The sequence below is a fragment of the Rhineura floridana genome, chromosome 18 (assembly GCF_030035675.1).
Source record: "Rhineura floridana isolate rRhiFlo1 chromosome 18, rRhiFlo1.hap2, whole genome shotgun sequence".
Lineage (NCBI taxonomy): Eukaryota > Metazoa > Chordata > Lepidosauria > Squamata > Rhineuridae > Rhineura > Rhineura floridana.
In genome coordinates, this window is record NC_084497.1 from 8,191,497 (window position 1) to 8,204,927 (window position 13,431).

A 13,431-nucleotide genomic window follows, 5' to 3' on the forward strand; every position below is an offset into this window, starting at 1 on the left:
TTCAGTGACAGAGCAGCTGTTTTGCACATAAATTGCCTCCGGTTCAATACCCACCATCTCCAGGTAGGTCTGGGAAAGGCTTGCTGCCTGAAACCCTGGAGAGAGCTGCTGCCAGCCGGTGCAGACATTCCTGAGCTAGATGGCACGGTGGTCTGCCTTGATATAAGGCAGCGTCCTACGTCATTCAGCTGTGCTTTTCCCTTGGCTCGGTTCTCCCCTTTTATCAAGGCTGCTTTGAACACGTGTGTGTATGTGTGTGTGTGAGAGACATACAATGAAAACTGTTGTGGTGTATGTTTGGCCGCTTCCAAGATTTGTTGCTTAAAAGCTGGTGTGTGGTTTTTTTTCACATATGTTTCCCCCCCCTTTTTTTTTTTGCTCTTCCTCCCCGTCCTTTTCAGCTCTTCAGACAAATGGTCTAACTTTAGACGTGGCAAGTGTTTCCCTCCTATATATTGCTGTATTTACCTGTTGCTGGTTGTTTTTCTTAAAAAAAAGAAAGAATGCAAGTACATTTAGTTGGTAATGATGGTTCTTTGGGGTCACATCCACAGCTATACATTTAAAGCACTTTTTATCCCACTAACAGTTGTGGCTTCCCCCTTCCCAATGAAAAGAGGATCCTGGGAATGGTAGTTTGTTAAGGGTACTGGGAAGTTGAAATTCTGTGAGGCCAGCAGTCTTAACAAACTACAGTTCCCATGATTGTGGGTTTTTTTGGGGGAGGGGGGAGTCATGCCTGTTAAAGTGGCATAAAAATATTTGAAATTTATGGTGTGGCTGTGACCCTGTGGTGTAGAGATACTGCCATGAAACAGCCCTAGCCCTCTTCCCTCAATACAGATAGCAATTAACCTGTGATCCAAAAGTGGATGTGTGGGGGGAACCAGTAATTAGGAAAGTGTTCTGGGCCCCATAACACCGTTCTGCTGTGTTTATATTTGCAAGATTTCATGGCTGGCTCTTTAACGACTGGCATTTGGCGTAAAACCATCTATACAACCTGTGAAAATATCACTTAAAAATAAGTGAGCCTTATTTTTAAAGCCTTACCTCTCCGAAATAGGATCATACAAATTCACCCTTTCCATCTTTAAGGGGAAACTAATGGACAACTCCACTTACCCCCCCTCTCCTTTTTCTCTGACAGGTGGCCAGATTGTATCCTCGAAACCTTTTGCACCGCTAAACTTCAGAATAAACAGCCGAAACTTGAGTGGTAAGATTCACCTATTTCTGTTTTGGGGGCTTTTCTTTTTTTCTTGAGTGTATTGCATCATACAATAGTAGAGTTGGAAGGAGCCAACCCCCTGCTCAGTGCAGGAATCCAACTTAAAGCATCTCCAACAGGTGGCTGTCCAGCCGCCTCTTGAAGGCCTCCAGTGTTGGGATGCCCACCACCATTATTATGAGCCCATTATTCCGTCTCCTGCGCTCTGGGACGATCAAGAGATCCCGGCCCTCCTCTGTGTGGCAACCTTTCATGTACTTGAAGAATGCTATCATAGATCCCCTCAGTCTTCTCTTCTCCAGGCTAAACAGGCCCAGTTCTTTCAGTCTCTCCTCATAGGGCTTTGTTTCCAGTCCCCTGATCATCCTCTGAACCCGTTCCAGTTTGTCTGCATCCTCTTTAAAAGTGCAGCGTCCAGAACTGGACACAGCACTCAAGATGAGGCCTAACCAGTGCCGAATAGAGGGGAACTAGTACTTCACTAGTTCTTAAGTTGTCCCAGTACCAGCTCCAGGAGAACCTGTTCTCCCCATCCCCAACATCACTGGGCTCCAACGTCCATCATCCCATGCTGGCTGAGGGTGATGGGAGCCCAGAAACATCTGGAGGAGCGCAGACTTTCCCCACCCCTGGAGCACAGATTTTCCCCACCCCTGGATCTAAGAAGAAACATTCCCTGCTGTCAGGAAGGAATGCCTCTTCTAAACAGAGGCATTTTTGCATGCTGGTTTGTAGAGCAGAGATTGAGAACCTTTGTGGCCCTCCAGATGGACTCCCACCTCCCATCGCCCCTGACCGTGGGCCATGCTGGCTGCTGGGAGTTGTCTCTGTTGTCTTTTTGGCGCCTACTGAAGACCTTCCTCTTTCAACAAGCATTTTAAGTTGAGACTTGATCCCAGTCTGCATCTGTGTTGGAACTGTTTTTAAGTCGTTTTTAAAGATTCTTTTTTTTAAAAATTTTTTTTAAGGTGTTTTCTTTTTATGATGTTTTTAATGTTGATACAGCACCGCCCGGCTCACAGCTGAGACCTGAGCCTCCATGGACAACTGGGAGTCAAGAATGACCCCCAGGCTGCGGACCTGGTCTTTCAGGGGCAATTGTACCCCATTGAGCACCAGGTCATCATCGCCCAACCTTCCTTTGTCACCCAAGAGCAGTACCTCAGTTTTGTCATGATTCAGCCTGTTCCTTCCCATCTAGCCACTCACTGATTCCAGGCACTTGGACAGGGTTTCTACAGCCAACCTCGGTGAAGATTTAAATGAAAGATAGAGCTGCGTGTCATCCGCATTTTGGTGCTCATACCTGGTGATCAGGCTGATACTTTACATTTCTTTTTTTAACTCTGTTCTTCCTTTTTCCTTGTTCAAAAGATATTGGCACTATCATGAGAGTCGTCGAACTGTCACCACTGAAAGGGTCTGTCTCGTGGACCGGGAAACCGGTTTCTTACTACCTGCATACTATTGATCGAACCATAGTGAGTACCAGCACACGAGGGAAGGGGAGGGGAGGGGCACGTTGGCTGTTGGTTGGAGATGCTGCCAATCAGTAACTGAGCGTGTGCAAATATATATAAAAACCCTGTATTATTTATTTATTTATTTTATTCAGCTTATATCCCGCCCGACTAGCAAACAGCTCTCTGTAGTTATTTGCATCTGGCTGGAGTGGGCTGGAGTAGCCTAATTTCTGGTGAGCAGGGATTGGAGAGGCAAAATGCACAGCCCGTGTTCCGCAGACGGTTTTGTTCTTGGGTGTCCCATGTTAGAAAGCCGAGAGCTCCCTCTTGTGCTTATTTATATTTATTCCTTAAAACTTCGTTGAGTTGCAACCCTTTGGGTTGGATCCAGCGCTTGTCGTCCTCAGAGCGGCCCCCTGTTGAAATGAATGAACGCGACTAACTTCTTAGGTCCTTTAATTTCAGAGGGCCCGCTCTGATTCTTATCTGGTCTAATCCAAAACTTTGTTGGATGCAACCCTTTATCTTTGCCTTTTAGCTAATATAAGTTGGTAAGCCCGTTTCCCCCCCTGCCCTGGCTATTTGCCACAGCTTACTGTACCAAGAATTCACTGTTGAAACTTGTTGTTTTCTAATTTTTGGTTATTACCAAAAATTGTGGGGTATTTTTTGGTAATATTGCATTTTGATAATGAGCAATCCATTAACGCAAATGCTGTTGGTTCCTTAGATGTTCACTTTTTAATTTTGTTCCTCCCAAATGGTCAAAAGAGCTAATGCTGACATGACAATATATAAGGAGAGGTTATTGATACAGTTTTGCTTTGGGTTTTTTTTTAGCAAGGCAATGTGTGCATGTCCTCTTGGAAACGTGTGGAACTTCTAAATGTTAGCTTTATTCAGATCCTTGACACCCCTTTGTTTTCTTGTTCTGTTTTTCTTTTAGCTTGAAAACTACTTCTCTAGTCTCAAAAATCCAAAACTCAGGGTAAGTGAGAGTGCTTAACAATATCTGTGTACTTTTAAAACTGAATGAAAGTTGTGGACAACCTTTTCCCCAACACGTACGTCCATTCATTTATTTGCCACCTTGGGCTCCTACTGGGAGGAAGGGCGGGATATAAATTTAACAAATAAATAACAGAAATATTAAAAGTATTTATAAGGTGCTTTTTCCTTAAAGGTACATCAAGGCGGCTTGTGACACAGAAAGACATTATAAAATTAGAAACCAATAAAAGCGTCTTTAAAAGCAACAATAAGAGTATCAGGAAATACTGCATTGGTTGGAAGAAAATAAAATTCATGTGAAAGGCCTCGTGACGCGAGCGCAACTGCACTCTTCCGCTGTTTCCCAGCGGATTGCCTCTGATGCTGGAACATAGGGAACTGCCTTATACCAAGTCAGGCTGTGGATCCATCCAGCGCAGTCCTTCCTGCAGTGCTTGGGAAAGTTACTTTTTTTGAACTACAACTCCCATCAGCCCCAGCCAGCATGGCCACTGGATTGGGCTGATGGGAGTTGCAGTTCAAAAAAATAACTTTTCCAAGCTCTTGCCTACACTGACTGGCAGTGACTTGCCAGGGTTTCCAGGCAGGGAGTGTTTTCCCAGTCCTACCTGGAGATGCCATCAGGGATTGGACGGGGGACCTCCTGCATGCGCAGCAGATGCTCTGCCACTGAGCGAGGGCCCGTCCCCTCTTGCGTTGCCGGAGAAGAGTGGCAGAGCTAAGCAATCCAGGCAGAGCACTAGCTTTGCATGCAGAAGCTCCCAGGTTTAACCCCTGGCATGCTCAGGTAGGGCTGGGCAAGATGCCCCGGAGAGCTGCTGCCGGTCAGTGTAGACAAGACTTGAGCTGGAGGAATGAATGGGTCTGATCCGTTACAAGGCAGTACTAGGTACTAGATCCGGTACTAGGTGTAGTGGCAAATGCAGAAGTGAAGGGTCCCTTCATGATAAGTCACGCCACACAACTTCACAGCCACACACCCCGTTCCGCTTTTCCTTGTCTCCCTTGCTCGTCTGTCATTGCATGAGTCCACACTCCACCACAGCAAACGTCCCTAGGAACCAATCTTCATGAATGGGGAGGCTGTGTGTTAGCTACTGAGAAGAGTCTTCTCAGTGGCTGTCTCGCCTCCTTTCACTCTGATCGGCTTCAATCAGGACAAGGACTCTTCTCCGTGGCTTAACATGCTCCCCTTTCATGCTGATTGGCTCATAGGTAGAGACCTCCCAAAAAAAGTAACAGGTCTACCACCCCCCATGACCCCGGATGACTACACCCCAGCGCTGGTCCTAATCTGCTTAGGGCTTTCTAGGCCAGAAACTTCTCTTCATGGTGACCCTAAGCACAGATGATTAAGCAGTGGAACAGATGCGGGATTGGAATAATAGATCTTGATTGTAACTTTTTTATCTTAGAGGTCCTTGCATGGCAGTCATTTTGAGAGGAAAAGTAACTCCCTTTGTTCTCAATTCTTCCGCTCTGCAGGAGGAGCAAGAGGCAGCTCGACGTCGACAGCAAAGAGAAATCAAGAGTAACACCACGACGCCCACAAAGGTCCAAGAGAGCAAGGTCTGAATACCCCCAATATATTTGTCATGCATTCACTGCCTCCGTTTACCAATGGATCTGGCTCTGGCACGAGTCACAGAAGGATGTTGGTCCGTGGGCACAGGGAGGGTGCAGATCCAAAATCTCCAGTGCGGCGGCGGTGGCTGGTGCCCATCAGGATTGGTAGGGCAGAAGGCAGGGAGGAGGCCCAACAGTAGGTGGCGCCAGAGCCAACGGCAGGCGGTGCGAACTCATGCTAGTGTTGTCCCCATCCTCCTCCTCCCTGCTGAGTTCTACGAGGGCCTAAAGAGGAGGGGGAAGCTGGCAGGCTGGGCCATCCCCTGGACAGGGTGTAAATACAAAGACAGGCAGGTGGAGGCTGGCCAAAGGCAGACTTGAGATTGATGGGGCGATGCCCCACTTGCCCTAATGAAGGAGCCATCGCTACAGTACGGCAGTATCTTTTATTACAGGGCTGGGGAGCCTGTGGCCCTCCAGATGTTGCTGGGCTACAGGTACCAAAACCGCTGGCCGTTGGCCATGCTGGCTGCTGAGGGTCTAACAGCACCTGGAGGTCCACAGGTTCCCCATTCCTGCTCTAAGAGGTCCATACACTGGCTGGCGTCAGGCAGGGGGCATTCCCAGCCCTACCTGGAGAGGCCCTTGGGGGCTGGACCTGGCACCTGCGTGTGCTCTTTCATGAAGCTGGGGCCTGTCCCCGCAGAGAGAGCCCTGGAAGAATTTCTTAAGCGTCTGTTTTCTCAGATTGGGTGTCCTTTGTTGTTGTCGTTCAGGACTATGGTGCTGAAGAAGAGAGAATCCCCGGGGCCAATACCATCAAAAAGCCATCTCCGTCCAAAGCACGCAAGAAGAAGCTGAGCAAGAAGGGAAGGAAAATGGCTGGCAGGAAGCGTGGGCGCCCCAAGAAGATGAACATTGTGAATTCGGAGCGCAAGACCAAGAGGAACCAAACCGCGCTGGAACTTCTCCACGCTCAGACTGTTTCGCAGACATGCCCATCCTCTCCTCAGGGTAAGCTTCGGAGCTGCCAGTGTTAACCAGTATTAACTGTCACCTTTGCGTTGGTCTGGGCTGGTTAACTTGAAAGCGCCATGCAGTGTTGTGTCGTCGTTGTTTTACCAGTCTTAAGCACTGTACTAATTGCTCTTTTCAAAATCTCGGTGGGGACGTTACGTATTTTGAGTGCTGCCCCGCATATAGAGAGGAAGCATATCAGGGTGGACGCTGGATTAAAATCTTCTCCCCGATAGGCTGTCCTGTTCCCTGATAGATTACCCTTTTAACTGATAGGCTAGCTTTCTAAGGGTAGCAAATTTTCTACCTGTGACCCCTCCTCATCTGCATACTAAAGTTCATAGTTTGAAATGTGCGAGTCATGAAAAGTGACCCAGTGTGTGTAGTAAAATAGGCCCCTGCTTAAATTTTCCATCTATAACCAATGGTGTACAAGAACAGATTTGTTTTTGATATTTCTATTCATACCATTTATATCCATCCAGCATTCAAGTGTCTTAACAAGCTTGCTGGTATCAGCCACAAACTTAAAAAAGGGAATAAAATTCCCCAGGCCTTTTTAATCTGCAATGGCAAATTGTTTTAATAGTTCTTGTTTTTATACTGCTGCTGTTTTTGTCGTGGTTTTGTCTCTGTCTGAGGTCTTGTTGTGCGTGTGTTTAAATGTGAGCCACTCTGGGAGTGTTTACATAAATGCATTATCTCCTGGTTGCCTGCTCTAAAACAACAGAGGTCACTAAGCGTTTCACTTTTATCTCCCTTTCTAGATGCTTACAGATCACCTCGTAGCCCATATTACCAACTACCTCCTAAAGTGCAGCGGCATTCATCAAACCAGCTGTTGGTGACCCCTACACCACCTGCACTCCAGAAGCTGCTAGGTAAGGGGGCTTCCTCCCTCCTCCATGAACAGTTCACATGTTCTGTGCTGACTGATGGCCTCAGGAGTGCGGGAGATTCCGGTTGGGGCAAATAGGGCAATGCAAGGTTTCTGTGGTACCTGGGACAGCTCCATGCAGGGCTCAGGCTGGAGACTTCATATAGGCAGAGCTGGAATATTGTTTCAGCACCACTCATCCTTGGACTGGGCCTTAATTAGAAGCTGCAGCTGTCTTCAATAGCACCCTGGACAGCTCCATGCAAAGCTCAGGCTAGAGATTCCAGAGCACAAATATTGTTTCAGCACCAGTCATCCTCGGACTGAGCCTTAAAGAGGAGCTGCAGCTCTGTTTTCTTTGAGCAAAGCCTTTTCATTTAGAAGAGCCCAGCCTGCTTTAGACTGCTGTTTTCCTAGGTCTGGGATTGGGGAGCTTAGCACTGAATGCACAGCTGTTGATGATGATCTTCCCATCCCTTCCCTACCCCCTCTGGTCTTACACAGACTCTTTCAAGATTCAGTACATGCAGTTCATGACGTACATGAAGACTCCTCAGTACAAGGCAAACCTTCAGCAGTTGTTGGAACAGGAAAAGGTGGGTCGCTGGCCTTTTGGCATCCTTACAGCCTCACCAAAGCAGCAGCATTTTTTTTAGCAATAACAGAGTCACCCCCTTTTTTATATTTTGAAACTTTACCTTTAGACCTATAATCGTTGGGAGCAACAAACCCCTTTGTGGTATAACTGTTGATTTAAGCTCTTGTGGAAGAACTGTACCAGATGATTAGCACAGTTTTCAGACAAGAGGCTGCAAGGATATTTACAGCTGCCATCTGAGAGAAGTTCTCAGATTTTTTTTTTCTGATGAAGCTTGGAACAGAATGCAAAACAGGAGATCTTGTAAAAACATAAGGAGGAGGCCTATCTAGTCCAGCATCCTGTTCTCACATTGGCCAACCAGATGCCTCTTCTGGGAAGCCCACAAGCAAGGCGTGAGCGCAACAACAACTCTCCCCCCTTGTGCTTTCCACCAACTAGTATTGGCTGCCTCCAAATATTTTATCATAATCTGAGGTGCTTGGAGAATTTGTTGTAAATGTTACACAACAACAGTCACCTCTCATACTTGTACCTATGTTCATTTTACATGCAGCCCTGTTTTGTTTACTTTTAAATAATCCTTTATACCATTTTCATTCTTTCTTTGGGTTCCTGTAACTTTGCTTCTTATACTCTTGAGGTTATACCCAGCATTAGTCCTACTCAGAGTAGACTCACCCATGGAAACTGATGGAGATGACTAACTTTTGAAGTTTGCCACCCTGTGCTCCTTTGAGAGGAAGGGCAGGATACAAATTTAATAAATGAATAAACGAGCAGTCTTACTTCCATGGCCCTACTCTGAGTAGAACTTGAGGACCTTCTCCTGTGTTTGGGTTGTTCATTGACTTGGACAGCCGTCACCTGGGTGTGAGCTACATTCTTGTTTAATGCTTCCGCTCTTGACTATAGCCCTAAGGAATCGGTGCTGTCCTGTAAGGCCATTCGTTCCCTTCAGAAAGGAGGTGTGTGAGTGTTTGCATTCAAGAGAGGAGCCAACATCACAGTGGATACTCCGGGAATCCTGCAAGCAGGCCATGGCTTGGAGAAAACTGCCCCTGTGTCTGCCCCTCCCCCCAGTGAAGGTTGTATCTAACCAGGCTCTGCTCAGAGTAGACCCACTGATACCTTAGGTCCAAGATAGCTATGTCTGTTAATTTCAGTAGGTTTACTCTGAATCGGGCTAACCTTGGATGTAATTGGAGGTGGACCACTCCTAAGCCCTGTGCAGCTTGCGACTAGGATACCTGAAAGACTTACAAGTCTTACCCTTTATATTCCCAGTTGATCACTGTGCTCTGCAGGTGAGGGCCTCCTGCAGGTACCACCTTATCAGGAAGCCTGTTCTGCACAACACAGGAAGCTGACCTTTAGCATTGTGGCACCGACCCTTTGGAATTCCCTCCCCTTAAAAATTAGACAGGCGCCATCTCCGTTATCTCTTAGGCACCTACTGAAGACCTCCCTCTTCCGACAAGTCTTTTTATGTAGTGGCCTTATCTCAGGCTGCATCTGTGTTGTAATTGTTTTAAAGGAGGTTTTAAATATATATTTTTAAATAAGCTTTAAAGTTCTGTTTTTAACAAATTGTTCAAAGATCTTTTGTTTTGAAGATTTTTTAAAATGAGTTTTTAGTGTTTTCTAGTTTGTTTTTTGAAACCCTGGGCTCCTTTTTGGAGGAAGGGTAGGATATGCATTTAATAAACAAACAAACTTGGAGGTTCCATATAGTCAGCATGGATTAATAGCACACACAACACCCTTCTCCTCCTTGAGTTAGTCTAATCTCCTTTTGAAGCCACCTTAAGCCAATGGAGTTGTCATCCTTGCAAGTGAAATCAAGGCATCTTTGGCTTTTCTGCATTTTTTTGTTCTTTTTCACCCCCTTTCTCTTCTAGGAAAAGAATACTCAGCTTCTGGGAAAGGCCCAAGACTTGTTTACTCACTGCCAGGCTCAGAAAGAAGAAATCAAGCGACTATTCCAGCAGAAATTGGATGAGGTACGAGGGAGGAGCCGCTTGGTGGTGGGTGAATGTGTGTGTGTGTATGTGTGAATGTCTTCTGCAGGATGTACACCAGAAAAGAGGCAAGTCCAGGTGGTCTGCGTACTTGCTGAGATCAGCTGAAACTCTGGCTTCCAGCCAAGAAACCGAGGCAGGCTCGGTTTTGATTCCCATGGTGCAGGGACCTTGGTGAAGTGAAACTAGCATTAATGGGGTAGGCCAATGACGTGAGAGTGCATGGAGTGAGGCCGCCGTCTTAGTTGGGGGAGACATGCTTGGATGCTTTCCTCTGTTTAGGGGAGGGGAGTAAGGAACTGTGCAGGGGAGAGGTTTTTCTTCTACATTGTCAGCAGTACCATCTGACATGAAAAGGCTCACCAGCGTGAAAAGGCTCAGGGAAGGTAATGGACTAAGACAGGTGGGGAACTGTTTTCAGCCCGAGGGCCACATTCCCTTCTGGGCAAACTTCTGAGAGCCACATGCCAGTGATGGGCAGAGCCAGAGGCAAAAACAGACAGAGCAATGAGTGTAAATTTTGCCCTTGTACAACAGGCTAGTTTCTACACACACACTCCTCCTCTATCTTCCACACAAGCCCTGGCTCCTACTGGGAGGAAAAGCGGGAAATAATAATAATAATAATAATAATAATAATAATAGTTGTCATCAAATTTCAAGGACACATTCCAGTTAGGCAAAAAACACTCAAGGGTGGGAAGCAGGGCCAGTGAGTGTTGTGGCCTAAGGAGAGGATGTGTGGCCTAGGAAGTGTTCTGAGGGCCAGAAAGAGACACCCAGAGGGCCGCATTCAACCCTTGGGTCTGAGTCTCCCCACCTTTGGGCTATAAGATTGAAAAGATTGAAGAATAAATCAGCTGAGGTATACATTGGGTTGAGTGTAGGTGGCCCCTGAGAGTTACTTTTAATTTGTGTGCCACATTTTCACCTGAATGTGCCCAAAGCCACTCTTGACAGTAAACGTAAGAATGTGAGGACACCCAGTGCTACTCTGGAAGCTTTGCTGTCAGGCAGATATATCAACCTTTTCGAATAAATAAGAGTACAGCATTAAAAAGCCAAACGCAGCTCATAATACTGCAGTTGGCAAAGGCAAGAGTAAATACGTATCAACCACTTTATAATACCCAACTGCCAGTCAGGTGACATCTGACGGCTAGCATAACCACATTACAGATTTGTTGGAAGCTAAGCCACTGTAGGCCACTAAGTGGATGCTAATCATTAACGTTATAATAGCATTTCAAAACTATTGCAAAAGTGCACTGTTTAATTTATGGATTGCTTACTATGACATGCCATGCAATAAAAACATATATGAAACAATTGCATATTGACAATTGGTGTTGACCTTTAAAACCCTATACGGTTTCGGCCCAGTTTATCTGAAGGAACGCCTCCAGCATCACCAATCATGCCGCCTGACAAGATCAGCCACACAAGACCTTCTCTCAGTCCCACCAGTTAAAGTGGCTAGGCTGGTGCGGACCAGAGAGAGGGCATTTTTGATCGTGGCTCCCACCCTCTGGAATTCCCTCCCATTCGATCGCCACGTCCCCTCCCTGTTAAGTTTCCGCCGGACCTTGAAAACCTGGTTGTTCAGGCAGGACTATGGGACTTCTGGGGTGGGTTAGTCTTTTAACTGTTGTTATTAACTGGTGTTTAAATTAATTATTGATTACGGTCCTTCTTGGTTTTTATATTGTATTTTACTGTATTATGTAAGTCGCCTAGAGTGGCTGTTCATTCGGCCAGATAGGCGACTCAAAAATAAAATTTTATTATTTATTATTATTATATACAAAAACAATTGCATTTATAAAAATAGTTTAAAAATTGCAATATGTTAAAAAAAACAATTTAGGTCCAAAAATCATGGGCATTTGACGCAATTTCCAGTGGTTTCAATATCTGTCTTTAGAACTAGCAGAAGCCACACTTCAGAACAAAATGCAATACAGGTTTACCAGCACAAGGAACAGTAGGATTACCCTGAATGGGAAAAGTATAGAGAGAGTTGGTGGCGTGTACTTTATTATTATTTATTAGTAAACATTTATATACTGCCTTTCCAATGACAGCTTATATATTAAAAATTAAGACTCTAATAACTATAAGAGAATCAAATAGTGCCTCCTCTTGCGGAAACTCCCGAATAACAATTCAAATAACAAAATTCTATAAACCTGGAAGCTAGCAGTGAAAAAATCCCCACAGCTAAATGACATTGCCTAACTAAAAGCCACCTGAAACCGATAGGGTTTTCACAACCTTCCCAAAATATTGGCGTGTGGTAGACTTCCGGATATCTGGAGGGCTGAGGATACCACCGAAAAGCCTTATCTTGTGCCTGCCAATCTCCGTGACTGGTCAGACAAGGAGGGCCTCTGTTCTAAATATGATAATCCTTCAAATAGCCCAAATTGTTTAGGGCAGGAGTTCGCAAACTGTGGTCCATGGACCACCAGTCGTCTGTAAGCTTCATTCAGGTGGTCCGCGCATGTCTGCTTTAAATATTCATATTGGTTCTTAATTGTATTTTTATTACATCTTTTATTGTATTACAATTTTAATTTTACGGAATGCAAATACAAGATTTATTTATTTATTTAATTACATTTATTTTTATTTATTTAATTACATTTCTAGACCGCCCTATAGCAGAAAGCTCTCAGGGCGGTGTACAACAAATAAAATCACAATTAAAATATGAGCAAGTGTGGAAAAGAAAATATATATATAGTACAATTATAAAACATTAATAAAATTGCCATTGAGATTTAAATTAAGATCATATTAAGTTTAAAATGTTAAATTAAAATATTTAAAAATTTACAAAATTTAAAAAGCCTGGGCGAAAAGGTAAGTTTTTACCTGGCGCCGAAAAGATAACAGAGAAGGCGCCAGGCGTATCTCATCTGGGAGGGCATTCCATAGTTCGGGGGCCACCACCGAGAAGGCCCTAGATCTAGTTGTTGATCTCCGGGCCTCTTTATGGGTTGGGACCCGGAGAAGGGCCTTCGACGTCGAGCGTAGTGAACGGGTAGGTACATAGCGAGAGAGGCGCTCCATCAGGTATTGCGGTCCGATGCCGTTTAGGGCTTTATAGGTAAGAACCAACACTTTGAATCTGGCCCGGAAACATATCGGTAGCCAGTGCAGCTGCGCCAGGACAGGTGTTACATGGTCAAATTTCTTTGTCCCAGTGAGAACTCTGGCCGCAGCATTTTGCACTAGCTGAAGTTTCCGAACCGTCTTCATAGGTAGCCCCACGTAGAGTGCATTACAGTAGTCCAATCTAGAGGTTACCATAGCATGGATAACTGAGGCAAGATGCTCCTTGCTCAGATAGGGTCGTAGTTGGGCTACCAGCCGGAGCTGGTAGAATGCATTCCGTGCCACCGAGGCTACCTGAGCCTCAAGTGACAGGAGCAGATCTAATAAGACCCCCAAACTACGTACCTGTTCCTTTAGGGGGAGTGTAACCCCATCTAGGACAGGTCGAACGTCAACCATCTGGGCAGAGGGTCCTCCCACCAACAGCATCTCAGTCTTGTTAGGATTGAGTTTCAGTTTATTAGCTCTCATCCAGCCCATTATCGCGGCCAGGCAGCGGTCTAGTACATCAACAGCCTCACCTGACG

General features: G+C 45.6%; 1 protein-coding gene across 5 annotated transcripts in view; it reads left to right on the plus strand.

Annotated features, from left to right (window-relative positions):
* Positions 1–13,431, plus strand: part of DOT1L (DOT1 like histone lysine methyltransferase) — a 97,039-nt gene that overhangs the window by 51,206 nt on the left and 32,402 nt on the right. For all 5 annotated transcript variants that reach the window (XM_061600579.1, XM_061600580.1, XM_061600581.1 and 2 more), the window contains exons 10-17: positions 1,151–1,219; positions 2,606–2,712; positions 3,641–3,682; positions 5,191–5,274; positions 6,048–6,285; positions 7,056–7,169; positions 7,670–7,761; positions 9,665–9,766. In XM_061600579.1, the coding sequence (XP_061456563.1) occupies positions 1,151–1,219; positions 2,606–2,712; positions 3,641–3,682; positions 5,191–5,274; positions 6,048–6,285; positions 7,056–7,169; positions 7,670–7,761; positions 9,665–9,766 (848 nt within the window). The remainder of the gene's footprint in view (positions 1–1,150; positions 1,220–2,605; positions 2,713–3,640; positions 3,683–5,190; positions 5,275–6,047; positions 6,286–7,055; positions 7,170–7,669; positions 7,762–9,664; positions 9,767–13,431) is intronic.